This window comes from Aspergillus homomorphus (genome assembly GCF_003184865.1).
Source record: "Aspergillus homomorphus CBS 101889 unplaced genomic scaffold BO97scaffold_94, whole genome shotgun sequence".
Classification (NCBI taxonomy): domain Eukaryota; kingdom Fungi; phylum Ascomycota; class Eurotiomycetes; order Eurotiales; family Aspergillaceae; genus Aspergillus; species Aspergillus homomorphus.
In genome coordinates, this window is record NW_020291980.1 from 1 (window position 1) to 14255 (window position 14255).

Consider the following 14255-nt stretch of genomic DNA (forward strand, 5'->3'; position numbering starts at 1 on the left):
ATCCATTTGACAAGTGATTCCTCTTCCAAAGGAGTCAGTTTATGGCAATTGGCGCGTGTTTCCTTGCGGTACGTGATGCCATTCAAACGATCTTGAAGAGTTGAACGCGGAACTTTAAAAGTATCTGCAGCCTTGCGAATTGAGCGAATTTGACCTTTTTTTATAGCCTCAACTGCGAGGCAGAGCCTGCCTTCTTGTTCCACAGAAACTTTTGATGATCGAGGCATTTTTGGTGGAGAAATCGATGTCTGTATACAGGCAGTTTTGTGGGCGTGGTGGTGGTTGATGGGGTGGCCGACTCGCTTACGTGGCCGACTCGCTTACCGATTACGTTAACATTTGCACGTGACACATTGGTCAGGCTGAAGAAGCCAAGCACAGAGATTGGTCTGTCTTGCATGAGACTATTATCTTACGTGGGGCTTGTTTATGTGCTAAAGCCTCGCTGTCTTTACTCCCCTCTCCCATCCTTTCTCAACACATTGACACCTCCTCTGGGGAGGAGCAACAGGCAATGAACAGAGGAGCTAACCGCAACGACAAGCGAGATGATCATTGTTTCAAGCTCTGAAGCCAATCGAATCTTCAAGACTGATATAGACTGAATCAACGCCGCAGCCGACTACTCGACCACGAAGCATGGCATACACCCATGTCATGTCACCTCCTAAATTAGCATACCCCATCTTACCCCGTATCACCGCAGTCCACTATGAGCTCACCTTGCCCCCTAATGGAGCCTACTCATATATGCATCACTTCCCCTCCCTAACCCCCCTCCATAGTCCTCTCTTCCCCTATATCTAAACCTACACAATCATAAATAACCCACCAACTACCATGCCCCCCAAGATCCCCAGCTACTCCCGCCCCGGCCGCGGCCAACACTTTCAAGATGAATACGGCTTCTCCGAAGCGTGCGTCGCCGGCGACAGAATGGAAGTAGCCGGACAGAGTCAGTTGCCTTTGCCCACGGGGAGAGCCCTCTCACATGGCATCCCGATTCCCTTCGATTCCCCAATGCCTGAACCCTCATACAGAGGACCATAGCCCTCCAATCCATTGATTTTGAACCAGCATCCCCCCTCAAACTAACACTTCCCGAAAAGCCGGAATGTCGCCCACCTCCACCACCATCCCGCCAACGCTGGAAGAAGAAGTCGCGCAGGCCTTCGCCAACATCAACGAGGTGATCCTGTACGCGCTGGAGCGGGCCCGCCCGGAGCTCCGCGCCCAGGTCGCCACGGGCTGGGATCTGGTCGTCAAGCTGCGCACTTACCACGTCAACCTCCCCGCGGACCGCGAGACCGTCATCGGGTTGATGGTCGATGAGGTGCGGAGGTGGTGTCCCAGCCATCAGCCGACGTGGACCATGCTAGGCATCGATGCGCTGCCGTTTGAGGGCCAGAATTTGGAGATCGAGGTCGATGTTTATCTTGGGGCCTGAGTTGAGTCCGGGGTTGGGAGGTCGGTCGTGGAGCGATATGAGTGGGGGTTTTTTGGGGGGGTGTATGAGTGCATGTAACTATTGTACATAGGTCTGTATGGTGAGCGAGGGTTTATCTAGACAAAACTACCGTGTGATATTAGAATTAAATCCCTTCCATGTCTTCCTCTTCCCGTTTCTACCTACTCCCACTCTTACTGAACCCTGATGTTAGAAAATTGCTTTTTCTAGCTTGAAATGAGGAACAAATTGAGACGCCAGTCGTGATGTTAGAGTACAAAATTAGAGAGAACGAAATCCTTTGTTGTTGACAAATACATTATTTGAGTATTTCAGAATTCGAAACAAGAGCAATTCCATATCCTTAAATCAGAATCATCGTGCGTTATCTCCTCTCTCCTGCGTTAAAAGTCCATCACATGACATAATCATGAATCGCTGACGGCCCATTCTCGTTATACTCCACTCGGGTCATGAAGCCCTTGCTGAGACCCTGATCGAGCACGAAAACGACCTTGGATGCGACCTGAGCCCCCAGGAAGACTGCCTCCTCCATACCATGGCCGCTACTCGCCGCGCCAGGGCCGCCAGGGCCAGCCGCTCCGGGTGCGTTTGTGTTCGCCTGCTCCTTCCACTCGGAGAAATACTCCGGAGGCCGCAGGGTCTTGACGGAGGTCGGCGTCTGCGAGTGTCCCGTGGATCGATGATGCGACATCGAGGTGGGGTCCATTAGTGGGGTTCCCGGGGGCATGCTGGAAGATGCCGGGTTGTTGGAGTGGGTGGCAGCCACAAGGAGAGGATTGACACCGTGGCCAGCAGGGTGGTTCATCGGACCCGGCTGGCCGGAAGGTGCAGGAGTGTTGGTTCCTCCAGTCGGAAGAGGGGTGGAGAAGTTTGAGGGGATCTCGGAGGTGAACATGGTAGCAGATGGGGAGAGGATGTATTTTTGGGTGATGGCGCCGAGCAGAGATGCCGTGAATCCTAGGAAAGGAGATTAGTACAGGAGCCACATCGACGAGGAGCCGAACGAACCCTTGATTTTGCTGCCATTACCGACGACAATTAATGAATCCCAGAGCTCACTCCGCTTGGTTGCATCTGGCACAGCAAGAATCGTGTGGTGGATTTGGGTTGCGATATCCTCCAAAAGGCCGTTCGTTAGGCGCTCGCCGGAGTTCTGCTTGGGCGTTGCCGCCAGGAAGCGCTCGACACCGACCTCAATCTCCCGCGATTGACGGATGTACCGACCGGAACCGTTCGATCCATCCTTTTCGGACTCTAACCTCACATACTCCTCGAACTGGAACGTGGCCTTCTCTTTCTTCGAATTGGGTAGACGAACGGGCTTTGCGCTTTGATCTACACTACTCTTCTTGGTAGAAGCCTTCTCCGCCTTTTCTTTCTCACGGTTGGCGAGAAATTCGCTGGTGTTGCCGCTAACAATGGCAGCGACGTCCAACAAACCCTCGTCTTCGTCGTCTCCGTTCCCCTCGGTCCCGGTTTGGGTACCCACACCCGGGCCACGGGGAATTGTCTCATTTGTGCTGCCATTCTGTGCCCCGGTGGACGCCGATGCGGCGGGGTTGACGCCTTGTCGTGAGGTTGCAGCGGCTCCGGGCAGCGGCGTTCCAGGAGGCAGAAGCTCGGTGATGTTGCTACGTTTCAGCTGTTCGCACATCTCTCTAGAGAAGCCTTTCGAGCCCAAGAGCTCCACAAGGCGATCTGTCATGTAGTCTCCTCCGCAGCCTTCCAAGGCAAGGCCTCTTCCGTGTTCGCTGACAATGAAATCCGTGACGGCCGTAACGTCGACTTTATCCTTGCCGACATCAACCACCGTGGCCGTTGATGTACCGTAGCCGTAACAGACTGCGAGCGCAGAGTCCATCATGCAGAAAGCAGGTGTCTTGAACTTCTCAAAAACGAATTGGGTGATCGTCTCGCGGTCCCGTGCGGACCAGATCGGTTCGGCGATGAGCATAATCGGGGTGTGGAACGGGGGGCTGAGGGTATTGTGGACGTGGCTCAGGAGGGCGAAGAAGCATGGCCAGTCGACAATGCGGCCATTCTGGATGGGATAGATCGCCCCTTCGTCCGATGTCACGTCTTCTTCATAGTAGACCTCCGTGGTCGTAGGCTTGGCGGCGGGGTCGGCCGGTTGGCCGTCGGTAGATTGTGTTTCCTCCTTCTTCTCTGTGTTGGCAGGGGTTTCGGAAGGCTGCTCGGTCGTCCCCGTCTTCACCGCGTCTTGTTGGGCTGCGGGATCCGCATCTTTCATCTCCACGTCCTCCTTGGGCGCCTCAACACCCTTGCTGACCGGGACTTCCTGCCGACGCTCGCGAATCTTGTATGGCTCATATTCGCCCTTTTTCTCGGCATGGAACATACGCGTGGGAAAGCGGAAGCGAGCAGGCGTAAACGACTCAGGAAGGCCGAGCTGCGCCAGGGTCACTTGCGAGCCTGGCGCAATTATCTGGACGATGGGGTTTTAGTCCGGGTGACATTGTAGACTTTTTCTGAGGCAGCGATAGGGGATTGGACGGGCCGAGGCGGTCTGAGCTTACCAGAATGTGCTCATCCTTGAAGGGGGGCATGATGGATGATCCAGAGTGACGAGGCCTGGAACTGTCGCATTCACGGCGCTGTCACTCCGCGGTGTTTGCACCAGCGAGCTTTGCGCGCTGGGAGGTTGGGCGGAGAACCCGATTGGGTTAAGCGTCGCAGTCAGGGCGGTGGTCTGTGCTTCGTTTACGAACTTGACTAAATCTATACAAGTAATAGGCCGGCATTCTTATCGTTGGTCTTTAGTTCCGAAGGGTTCCTAAGTAAGTAAATAAAATCTTCACTCTGATCGCTTGAAGTATTGACGCAGTTTGCTGTAGCCCGATGTAAGATCAAGACGAGGCTGTACTGTACATGCCCAACCCCGCGTTTATCCTAACCGTATAGTTTCTAAGAAATCTACAATGCCAGCGAGGACGGAATTGAATGCAAGAAAGTGTGTGTTGCGGGATCAGCCACAAGCAATGTAGGATTAGATGAGCCAAACTAGCGAAGCCTCAAAGGGCACGAAATAAACAACCAACCTTTTTCCCAAGCACAACCCAAACCAACAAACTCCGAATCTCTGTCCTCAGGAATTTCAAACTCCAGAACCCAGATCTCCTATGACCAGCATGAGATCAATCCACATTACAGTTTTCATGCATAGTCGTTGCCTCTACTCCGGAGCGGCGTGATACTTTTCGGTCGCGGAGCGGAACAACTCCTGCTGCTGTCGGAGCAGCTCTTCCTCGGACAAACCGCTTTGTTCCATCTTGCTTTGCTTCTTTTCTCGGGACTGCCGACGAAAGGCGCGTTAGTATCGCGTGGATCCCCCGATAGTGTAATCACGAGGCGTACCTTTAACTGTTCCTTGTGTTCTTCCGCGACAGCCAGGACATCGGCAATGTAGTCGCCGAAGCCAAGATCACGCAGGGCGCGCTCGACATGTTCGCAAGCAATTGTCTTCTTGGCCTCCTTCTCGCTAATGTCATTGGCCTCGGAGGAGATCAAGGTGATGAACTCGACACAGCATTCCATGAGCAAGTCGCGGGCATCTTTGGAGAATGTCTGGCCTGAGGAAGGCGGGAGGATTTCGGTGATGATTTTCTGGACCGTCGCTATAGTTTGCGGTCGGTTAGACTAGATACGCGTATTCGCTTGGACCCGGACCAATGACGCGACCGAGGTGGACAAAGAACCCTTTGCGCCCACGCTTTCTAAACAACGCGACACTTCAGCACATACCTTTTGGCAGCGACAGGTCGTCGTTTGCTATTATACATTCAAGAGTCAGCTTTTTATTGTGATCGCGCAAAGGAAATCAACTTAAGAACTTACAACTGAATTCTCGATCCGACATAGTCGACAAATAATGGTGCAAAAATATGGTTGGATAGGAAGTAGTCCCGCGCTCGGTGAAGCTGTTTCTTCGCAAGAAGTATGGCTCGCCCACCGCGCGCGGGGACTAGATGGTCTAAATAGCTGTGAGGATCAAATTCCGGCGCGGAGGGACTCCAACACGGAACGGAAGAACTACACTTGGCAGAAACATACCGCCCTCATGGCTTTTTATTCTGCGCCGCAGCCTTGAATTTTTTTCTTTGCTTCTTCATTCACACAGTGCGCTTCGCACAACAAGGAAACTTGATTTGGCTTCCTTTTTTTCTGCGGTCAACCTTTGTTGATCAAACAACACAACAATGGACTAACACCAATGGTATGTTCTTTTGCCTCGTCTCTTTCCTTGCTCTACCATGATGAACATCGTTGTCGCCCCTATCAGACCATTCTATGGTGACGTACACTGTCCAAGCCAAACGGACTACTGATATCTTTGCAAAATCATTGCTTTTGTTATCACTCAGTATCTTTGAAAACTCAAAGCTGACCGATTCGAAGAATTTAGGAAATTTGAACTTGAGATACAGTGCCCAAGATATTGATATAATGCAATCAATTTTTTCTGTTACCAATCTCGTGTAAATTTTCTTCCACAATAGAAAATAGCTTAAGGTATGCTTTCACAATCTCTTACATGTCATTCCCTCCTGTTATGTGATGAACAACCTACATTCCATGCTAAGTATGAAGGTGTGCTACACCTAATGCTTCTAAAATGTACCTGCTTTTCATCTTTCGGCTGATCAAAACAACTCTATCTCGCTTTGTGTTCTATGAAGTTTATTGATAGTAGTGTATGCTAACTGGCTTTCTCAAGTATTTCAGGATTCGTAATCTTACTCTTGGAAGTTCTCCAGGAGGTTGTCGTTCCAGCTTGGGAGACAAAGTTAGCTAGAATCCACAATGGAAGAATTTTTTTCACACAACTTACTTCAAAAACTTTCCACTCAACGAGCTCGGGGCATCCAGCACCAGCTTTGCCATAACATGGCCGGGCTGCTCCACCTTGAGCAGCTTGCCGCCCTCGTAGGCTCCGGTGAACTTGGAATGCACCTGAGGCTCCAATGTCGTAGCATGGTCCTCACGCAACTGACGCTGCATTTCGGTGTCGACCATTCCCGGGCGGATAGAAACGCTGGTGACATCGGGTTCCTCCTCACCCAGGGTCAGCGCGAGGTGGTTCATGGCGGCCTTGGTTGCACCGTAGAGACCCCATCCCCTGTACGCGGACACCGCGGCGCCCGACGAGGTGAAGATGATTTTGCCCTTTGTTTCCCGCAATGCTGGGAGACCGGCTCTGACCTATCGCGGCCATGTCTTAGCTCTTCCCTTCTTTGTGCCATGAATTGGATGCAACTTCGAAACTCACAAACGCGACTAGGCTCATGAAGTTGACGTCGAATCCTTGCTTCCATTGTTCGGGATCGGCTTGCGCAATTTTGCCCACTTGTCCGAGGATGCCGTGGTTGAGGACCATGCCGTCCAGGCGGCCAAAGGTCTTGATAGCTAGGTCGACGGACGTCTGGGCGAGGGAGAAGTCGGATAGGTCACCGTTCAGGACCGCGACTTGTTGTGAGTATTGATCCTTGAGCTTCTGAAGAGGCTCCACGCTACGGGCGATCACGACGACATTGTGCGATTGAGGCGCGGTAAGGAGATACTCTGCAATGGCGAGGCCGATACCTATAATAGAGGTGGATTGTGTCAGTCATGGTGCTATTGCTAGAAGTTAGGGAGTCAATTACCTCTGGAGGCGCCGGTGACGATGATGGTCTTGCTCGACATTTTCTCAAGGTTTAATTATGGGCTTATGAAACGAGAAAAGAGAGAACGTGTGGGGTAAAGAGCTGGTTGGAGTGAAGCTGCCAGGAGACATTCCGAGGGAGAAAAAAGCTGGTCCCCGGGGCGGTGATGTAATGAGGGGGAACGTGGGGTTGTTGTTCTGTCCCGCCCGCCGCCGTTCTCGTAGTATGCTAGCTACAATGACTGTTGCGAATTCGATAGTTTGATCATTGGTATTGCCTTGGGATTGAAAGGATCTTGCTGTCAATGCTGTTTGATCTATCCGTCATCTCAGTTGATGTTGTCCATCCAAGCCGAGCAATGACCGAGGACGGACAGAGAGGTTATGCATAATCTCTGCAGTCCATGACAATCGTCTACCACACTCGACTGTTTAAGTTACTGGGAAATCCTTCTATTTTCCAGAACAAGATCATGCAATAAAGCCATATCACTAACCACGAATCCCAGAATGATTTTCCGCGGGAAACCGACTGCCAATCCTCTTTACTCCACCTCGGACCGTGAAGCCGAACTCGGGGAAGCCTCACGCTGATAGTGTTGCACCACCTGACTTGGGCTCATCATTGGTTGTGGCAACAGCTCATCATATTCGTATACCGGGCCGGTTCCTGGTGAGCAGCCGGTCTGGTATCTGATAAGGCCATTCCGCTGCAATAAGTCATTCAAAGGGCGTGGTCTAAAGCCGATTGTCAAACGGTCTGGTCTAGATCTACCCCGCCATATTTATATTCTCCTTAAAGCGGCCAATTCCCTGGGGAAGAATTATCTAGTCACTACTTGACTCAGATCAAATCATAAGCCCATTGAAGCCTCATACAAAAATCGTATATCGCCCTCCACAATGGCAACAGTTATCCTCGGAGGAGGAATCATTGGAACCTCAATCGCCTATTATCTCTCCGAAAGTCAACCTGCAGAGAACATTCATGTTGTTGATTCCTCTTCCAAGCTCTTTTGCTCCGCTTCTGGTTATGCTGCTGGCTTCATGGCCAGGGACTGGTTCGCCCCTTCGTTAGCACCATTAGGCGACCTCTCCTTCAGACTGCACGAGACTCTTGCTGCTGAGAATGGCGGTGCAGAGAAATGGGGATATATGAAAGGCAGTGCACTAAGCCTGGGTGTTGCGAAAAAGAAGGGCGGGAAACGTGGTGATGATTGGCTTCGCACGGGTACCAGTCGGGCGGAAACCGCAGCGGGATCGGAGCAGAGCATTTCGGAACCACCTTCGTGGTTGACAAGGCAGCATGGGGCAGAGGTGGAGAAAATTAGTGAAGATGATGATACTGCACAGGTGTAGGTCATGTCTCTGAGATTGACCGAAGTTATACTAACTGTCATTAGTGATCCTTTGAGATTGTGCAGCTTTCTTTTGGATGCATGTATGGAGCGAGGCGTGAAGATCCACAATCCTGCGAAAGCCACATCTCTTGCGCCGGGAGAAAATGGCGCTGTCACGGGGGTCAAGATTGAGAATCTCGAAACGAAAGCTGAAACTATAATCGCTTGCTCGAACCTCATAATCTGCGCTGGACCGTGGACTCAGCGGGTTATCCAAGAGTTATTCCCTATAGCTAAAGTTTCGCTCCCTATCTACTCCCTGGCCGGCTACTCTCTTGTCCTACGCTCCCCACGTTATACCGTGGAGCACGAGCAAACGACATACAAGGGTCGCAGCCAAGCTCTATTCACGACATATCCTCCATCCTGCGGCTTCTGCCCGGAATTGTTCTCGCGACAGGGAGCCGAGGTCTACATCGCAGGCTTAAATACAACGCAGATTCCACTTCCGGAACGAGCAGATGATTACCACAAGTCGATGGAGCAGAAGGAGATGGACAGGCTTAAAGCAGTTTCTGTCCGTCTTCTCGGAAAGCTTGCGGAGGGCAGCTCTGAGGCCACAGACGAAATCACGAACATCGACGACTTGGAAGTCCTCCGTGAAGGGCTATGTTTCCGACCTGCTTCGGAGCGTGGGACTCCATTCGTTGGGAAGATTGAAGATGATCTGTTGGGAGGAGTTAAAGCCGCCGGGGGTGTATACGTTGCGGCGGGCCATGGTCCTTGGGGCATTTCGCTCAGTCTGGGCACCGGCAAGGTCATTGCCGAGATGGTGAGAGGCGTTACGCCCTCAGCAGATGTAAGCGGGCTGGGTGTGTAGATTAGACAGACAGGCCGAGCTACTGTGCTTGCCACAGTTAATAATAGCATGTACTAGTTACCATCTTGGAACATCAAAGGACGTAGTTCTTGATTACTTGTATAAGGTAGCAGTTGCAGCCTCAGGCACCAGAACCTTCTCCGGGCTTAGTCATTCTCACCGCCACGAGCTCGAGCTGTCCAGAAACTTCAATGAGAAGCTGGGGAAACCGTTCAGGACAAACAACTCTGCCTCCGTGCCCGTGCGCATTCATCTCTCTCACTCTCCCTCATTCTTCCTCCGCCAGAAAATACTGAGCATTATCTTGCTTTTTCTCCAACTCATTCACCCAGACAAGGGATCATCGCCGCGGCGCATCTTTATAACACCATGGCCAACTACCTCGCCTCTATCTTCGGTACCGAGCAAGACAAGGTCAACTGCTCCTTCTACTACAAGATCGGTGCCTGCCGACACGGCGACCGCTGCTCGCGAAAGCACGTCAAGCCCTCGTACTCGCAGACAATCCTGATGCCGAATATGTACCAAAATCCCGCCTACGACCCGAAGAACAAGATGAACCCGAGCCAGCTGCAGAACCACTTCGATGCGTTCTACGAGGATGTGTGGTGTGAGATGTGCAAGTACGGCGAGCTGGAGGAATTGGTTGTTTGCGACAATAACAATGATCGTATGTTTGCCCCCCTCCTTCCTATATACTCGGTCGTCCTCTCCGCAGACCGCAACCCTTGACCGCATCAGTGACTAACCTGCCATTGCTTTAAACAGACCTAATTGGCAACGTCTACGCCCGCTTCAAGTACGAGGAAGACGCACAGGCTGCCTGCGACGCGCTAAATTCCAGATGGTATGCGGCGCGACCGATATACTGCGAGTTATCACCGGTGACGGATTTTCGGGAAGCGTGTTGTCGGTTGAATAGCGGGGAGGGCTGTGTTCGTGGAGGGTTCTGCAATTTCATTCACCGCAAGGACCCCAGCAATGAGTTGGACCGCGACTTGCGGTTGAGTACGAAGAAGTGGTTGAAGGAACGGGGTCGTGATGCCCGGAGTGTCAGTCGCAGTCCTAGCCCGGAGCCCACCCGGCGGAGGTTTTAGGATGTGTCTGCGCCGAGAAAAGGTCCGTGAGCTTTGGACTCGTTTCTTTCTCTTCTTTTCTCTTCTCTTTCTTAATCATCATTTGTATACGATTCGCGGCGTTTTCCGGGGAAATCTGAACCTCATGACATTGTCACTTGTATTTTCGATTCCCATCTTTTTCTGATTTGGTCGTCTCTTTCTTCTCAATACCATGATGTATAAGCTTGGGTTGCGATGCTAGTGCGTTAATATGAAATAGGAATATCATCTCATAGACTGGAATCTACCACTCGTATCATATTATTCACTGCAACAAAGAAATCTCCCGGGGACTCTTGGCGGGTGGCCCTCCCCAAATCAATAATACTACCAAACGCGGGGAGCGCGTGCCGCATCGCGTCTTCCGCAATTCTTTGTCCCCTCAATTTTCATTTGTTGTTCCCAAGCCAGAGACATAAACCCCATCTTCTCGCCATATCTGTTCCAGCTCTCAAAGCCATCTTCTATACTGGCACAACCATCGTCTGCGACAATGGTCCGAGAAACAGGCCCCTACAGTTACAATGACACTAACCGCGCATTCCTCCAAGCCTTCATGGGCCGCTCGACCATGACGTTCGAGGAAGCCAGACCCGTCTTAGCAGCGATCTTCTCTGCGCATGGTACCGTTCCCTGTCTTGGAGCATGCACAATCACTACTCTCTTTCCAATGCCAGCAGCGCGGTACTAACCCCCCGCAACAAAAAATAGAAAAACAAGCTGTCTCCGCCGAAGAAGTCACCGAAGACGAACTCCAATCCTATATCGCGACCGCCAACAATGCCATCTCGCCCTTTGACCTCGAGATCCGGAGCACCCTCCCCCAGATCGAAGTTGACCCGAGCCAGACGACCGTTCCCCCGCCGGAGCGGGTGTACGCGCTCGTCAATACAACCAGCGATGCGATGACGCAGCTGGCGACGACGTACTCGGCGGACGAGATTGCCTTTGTGAAGCGGCTGCTGGACGCGATGTTTGAGACACATAATACGCGGCGCTGTGAGGCGATGGTCGTCAGTGGCATCCAGGCGTTGCAGTTGGCTAAGGTTTCCGGGGACGCGAGCCAGCGGCGAGAGTCCGGGTTGCTGCCGTCGCAGTCGCAGACAACGTTGACGCAGGGGGCACAGACGCAGCCAGACTCGCAGGTGGTGGGTGGGGCGGTCCAGTCGTTGACCATGTCGCAGGCGGAGATGCTGTTGAAACAGTTGGTTGAGGAGGGGTGGTTTGGGAAGAGTCGGAACGGCTTCTATAGTCTTAGTCCTCGGGGCTTGATGGAGTTAAGGGGGTGGTTGGTCGCCACGTATAACGATGAGGCGGAGGGGATCCGGAAGATCAAGCTCTGTGCTGCGTGTAAAGATTTGATTACTGCGGTGAGTGCTGTTTTATTCCGCCTGATGTTGAGGGATGGGATGCTGACAGGTGTTGGGGGATAGGGTCAACGTTGTGTTAATCGGGACTGTCTTGGGAGACTGCACGATCATTGTCTGCGCCACTTCTTCCGCTCTCAGCAAGCTGATATCTGCCCGGTATGTAAGGAGATTTGGCCGGGAAACAAGTTCGTTGGAGAGAGGGCAGTCACACAGGCCGATCAGGAGATGCACGCTCGGAGAAGACGAAGCTCGAATACGCAGCGGCCGAGCGATGTAGCCGGGCCCAGCACTCAGGTGGCGCTCGAACCAATGGAGGAAGATGATGGCAGTGATTGAAGGGCACGGATACCTTGGATGGATGATTGCTATAGTCATACCACCTCAAGCATGAGGCATATACCACTAACAAGCCACTGCTCTCTCCTAGCATTTGGGCTATGCGCCCTGAAGCTTGTCTGGAAGACTTTCACTATACCCCGAGCCGAGTCCTGCAGATGGTAACGTACGCTGAAACACTGCCTGATCAAACTGTTGAGTGATGGCGCTGTTTCTGCCGAGTCTGGCTTGATTTGTTGCAACAAGGTCACCGTCCCTGCAGCAAACGATCCGCGACGCAGCCCGCCCTGCCGATCCCGAACTGGCGCTGATATTAGGATCTGTATACAGAGTATGGTCAAAACTTTGTTTATAATGACAGTATCATTAGAATTTTATGGGACCAACTGGCAGCGCCTAATTACTTATCTCACTGATTTTATATTTGGCAGATTATGTTTTCATGAATCAGGGTGGCAGTTTCCGAAAGAGGTAAAATGGATTCTTAATTTGCTCCTGATGAAAGTCACCCTTCGCTCACTCGATTTTCACTATCATCGTCGTTCGTCATTATCATCATTATTATTATCAAAGTTTCCTGGACAACACTTTTGGCACACTCTACGTGCGCAGACCTAATCAGGACAGACCCTACAAGGACAGACTCTTCTACCTCGAGACCATCAAAGATTCAAGGCTCACACTGCCAAAATCGTGCCACTTCGTCTCCGCAAAGGAAGCCGACGAACGACTCCGTGATGATGAAGATAGCCATTTAGAGGCTGGAATATGTCGCCTTCACTGGGCGACTCTACGTGAGAGATGGAGGAATGCGATAAAACAAACGTTCATGAGGCTCGATAGCGGCCGTACACTTGGGATCTGGGGTATATTCGAGGAACATCTGTAAATCACCTCTGAAGCACCGTTCTGTCCACCTTGTCCGATCTTAAGCCAGTGGTAGATTGCGTGACGAGAGTCTTACATTTTTGCTGGCTCCCGCTGTTTCGAGGGAGCTCCAACGCTTGTACTCAGCAGAAAAAGACCCGGCTAGCAAGTCAGTAGCAAAGGCCATTGCGCTTGCATTCAACACTGGGAAAATCCGGAGCGCCAACCTGCCCTCCTCGCCGAAACTCATCTCAGGAGACATGGCTCCAACCCCTGTGGCTCCCCCTGCCGTGAATAAACCTCACTATGAACTCCCCCGGGAATATGCTTTGCTGTCAGTCTACGATCCCGATTCTCAATTCCTATATCTGGCGGTGACCGGTCGCTCGCGCGCAGTATTGGGTTGTGGCATTGGTGAAAAGGGGAAACACACATGGGTCGCTACGGGGTTTCTCACAGATTCACACGGTGCTCCGTTCTATCCACGGAACCTCACCCCTGAGTTACATGTGGAAAGTATTGAGATCGCTTCTGAGTGGGACGATTTCGTTGTGTTGGCTTCGAGCAGACTTTGGCATTATCTGGATGCTGACGAAGTTGTGGCACTGATGGCACGATGGCTTGATGAGCACGAGAATATAGGGTCTGAGCTGGGAAGTGTAGGGCGGGAGAAGCATATTGATTCTGTGGAATCAGTAACTGCTACAGCACGTCTCCTGCCCCGTCTGGGTCCACGCCCAAGGTCCACGAGCTCTATGGATGTAGATAGGCGGTTCGCGATGGAGGAGAGAAACGCCGCATCCCAACTTATCCGGAATGCTCTTGGTATGCCATGGCGAGGTGAGTCCGTAGGGGCTTTGCCCATTTCGCCTTCGCCAAGTAGCGGCTATCCTGATGATGTGACAGTTGTGGTTATCTTGTTTGGTGGTGGCGAAGGCGTACTTGAGAAATCAGGCAAAGCGACTCGAAGATGTTCTGATCGAGCAGCCAAGCGAAGATCTTTGTGAATCGAAAGGTTTCTTCCTTTGCAGCGGCAACAGATAGAGTATTGGTTTAAGTTAGCAAAATAGCTTTGGCTTGATTATTGATTCAGACTGTACATCATTCGCTCCCTCTCTATATCGCCTTTGACCATGTCAATTCTGTGGCAGTCAAAGCATACCAGCCACACCTGAAGTCCTAAGCTGTACTACATACCACAAAGGAGTTTC

The 14255-nt window shown here is 51.8% G+C and overlaps 8 protein-coding genes across 8 annotated transcripts; 5 read left to right on the forward strand and 3 right to left on the reverse strand.

Moving 5' to 3' along the window:
* Nucleotides 1–926: 926 nt before the first annotated feature.
* On the forward strand, nucleotides 927–1494 carry BO97DRAFT_409479 (uncharacterized protein). Its single transcript, XM_025696071.1, has one exon. It carries the CDS (start codon nucleotides 1115–1117, stop codon nucleotides 1445–1447), a length of 333 nt encoding a protein of 110 aa, XP_025545839.1. The 5' UTR covers nucleotides 927–1114; the 3' UTR covers nucleotides 1448–1494.
* A 209-nt stretch (nucleotides 1495–1703) lies between these two features.
* BO97DRAFT_447372 (putative chromatin remodeling complex subunit (Arp9)) lies at nucleotides 1704–4075 on the reverse strand. The gene is made up of 3 exons (XM_025698771.1): nucleotides 4009–4075; nucleotides 2480–3917; nucleotides 1704–2428 (listed from the first exon to the last, which is right to left on the reverse strand). The coding sequence occupies exons 1-3, from the start codon at nucleotides 4036–4038 to the stop codon at nucleotides 1863–1865; spliced, it is 2034 nt and encodes a 677-aa protein (XP_025545840.1). The 5' UTR covers nucleotides 4039–4075; the 3' UTR covers nucleotides 1704–1862.
* A 371-nt stretch (nucleotides 4076–4446) lies between these two features.
* nctB (negative cofactor 2 transcription regulator complex subunit NCB2) lies at nucleotides 4447–5440 on the reverse strand. The gene is made up of 4 exons (XM_025700835.1): nucleotides 5327–5440; nucleotides 5234–5260; nucleotides 4847–5106; nucleotides 4447–4784 (listed from the first exon to the last, which is right to left on the reverse strand). Exons 1-4 carry the CDS (start codon nucleotides 5346–5348, stop codon nucleotides 4665–4667), a joined length of 429 nt encoding a protein of 142 aa, XP_025545841.1. The 5' UTR covers nucleotides 5349–5440; the 3' UTR covers nucleotides 4447–4664.
* Nucleotides 5441–6157: 717 nt separating this feature from the next.
* BO97DRAFT_409483 (SDR family oxidoreductase) lies at nucleotides 6158–7542 on the reverse strand. The gene is made up of 4 exons (XM_025696072.1): nucleotides 7135–7542; nucleotides 6759–7072; nucleotides 6321–6691; nucleotides 6158–6262 (listed from the first exon to the last, which is right to left on the reverse strand). Exons 1-4 carry the CDS (start codon nucleotides 7172–7174, stop codon nucleotides 6226–6228), a joined length of 762 nt encoding a protein of 253 aa, XP_025545842.1. The 5' UTR covers nucleotides 7175–7542; the 3' UTR covers nucleotides 6158–6225.
* Nucleotides 7543–7695: 153 nt separating this feature from the next.
* Nucleotides 7696–9414, forward strand: BO97DRAFT_481759 (NAD(P)/FAD-dependent oxidoreductase). The gene is made up of 2 exons (XM_025700836.1): nucleotides 7696–8488; nucleotides 8537–9414. The coding sequence occupies exons 1-2, from the start codon at nucleotides 8037–8039 to the stop codon at nucleotides 9351–9353; spliced, it is 1269 nt and encodes a 422-aa protein (XP_025545843.1). The 5' UTR covers nucleotides 7696–8036; the 3' UTR covers nucleotides 9354–9414.
* A 14-nt stretch (nucleotides 9415–9428) lies between these two features.
* BO97DRAFT_447376 (zinc finger CCCH domain-containing RNA-binding protein) lies at nucleotides 9429–10692 on the forward strand. Its single transcript, XM_025698772.1, has 2 exons — nucleotides 9429–10023; nucleotides 10122–10692. The coding sequence occupies exons 1-2, from the start codon at nucleotides 9723–9725 to the stop codon at nucleotides 10448–10450; spliced, it is 630 nt and encodes a 209-aa protein (XP_025545844.1). The 5' UTR covers nucleotides 9429–9722; the 3' UTR covers nucleotides 10451–10692.
* A 174-nt stretch (nucleotides 10693–10866) lies between these two features.
* Nucleotides 10867–12495, forward strand: BO97DRAFT_379932 (non-structural maintenance of chromosomes element 1 family protein). The gene is made up of 3 exons (XM_025693181.1): nucleotides 10867–11094; nucleotides 11183–11841; nucleotides 11905–12495. The coding sequence occupies exons 1-3, from the start codon at nucleotides 10965–10967 to the stop codon at nucleotides 12175–12177; spliced, it is 1062 nt and encodes a 353-aa protein (XP_025545845.1). The 5' UTR covers nucleotides 10867–10964; the 3' UTR covers nucleotides 12178–12495.
* An 809-nt stretch (nucleotides 12496–13304) lies between these two features.
* Nucleotides 13305–14051, forward strand: BO97DRAFT_430001 (uncharacterized protein; the record flags this gene model as incomplete). Its single annotated transcript, XM_025697411.1, has 2 exons — nucleotides 13305–13884; nucleotides 13951–14051. The coding sequence occupies 2 exons, from the start codon at nucleotides 13305–13307 to the stop codon at nucleotides 14049–14051; spliced, it is 681 nt and encodes a 226-aa protein (XP_025545846.1).
* Between the last annotated feature and the right edge of the window lie 204 nt (nucleotides 14052–14255).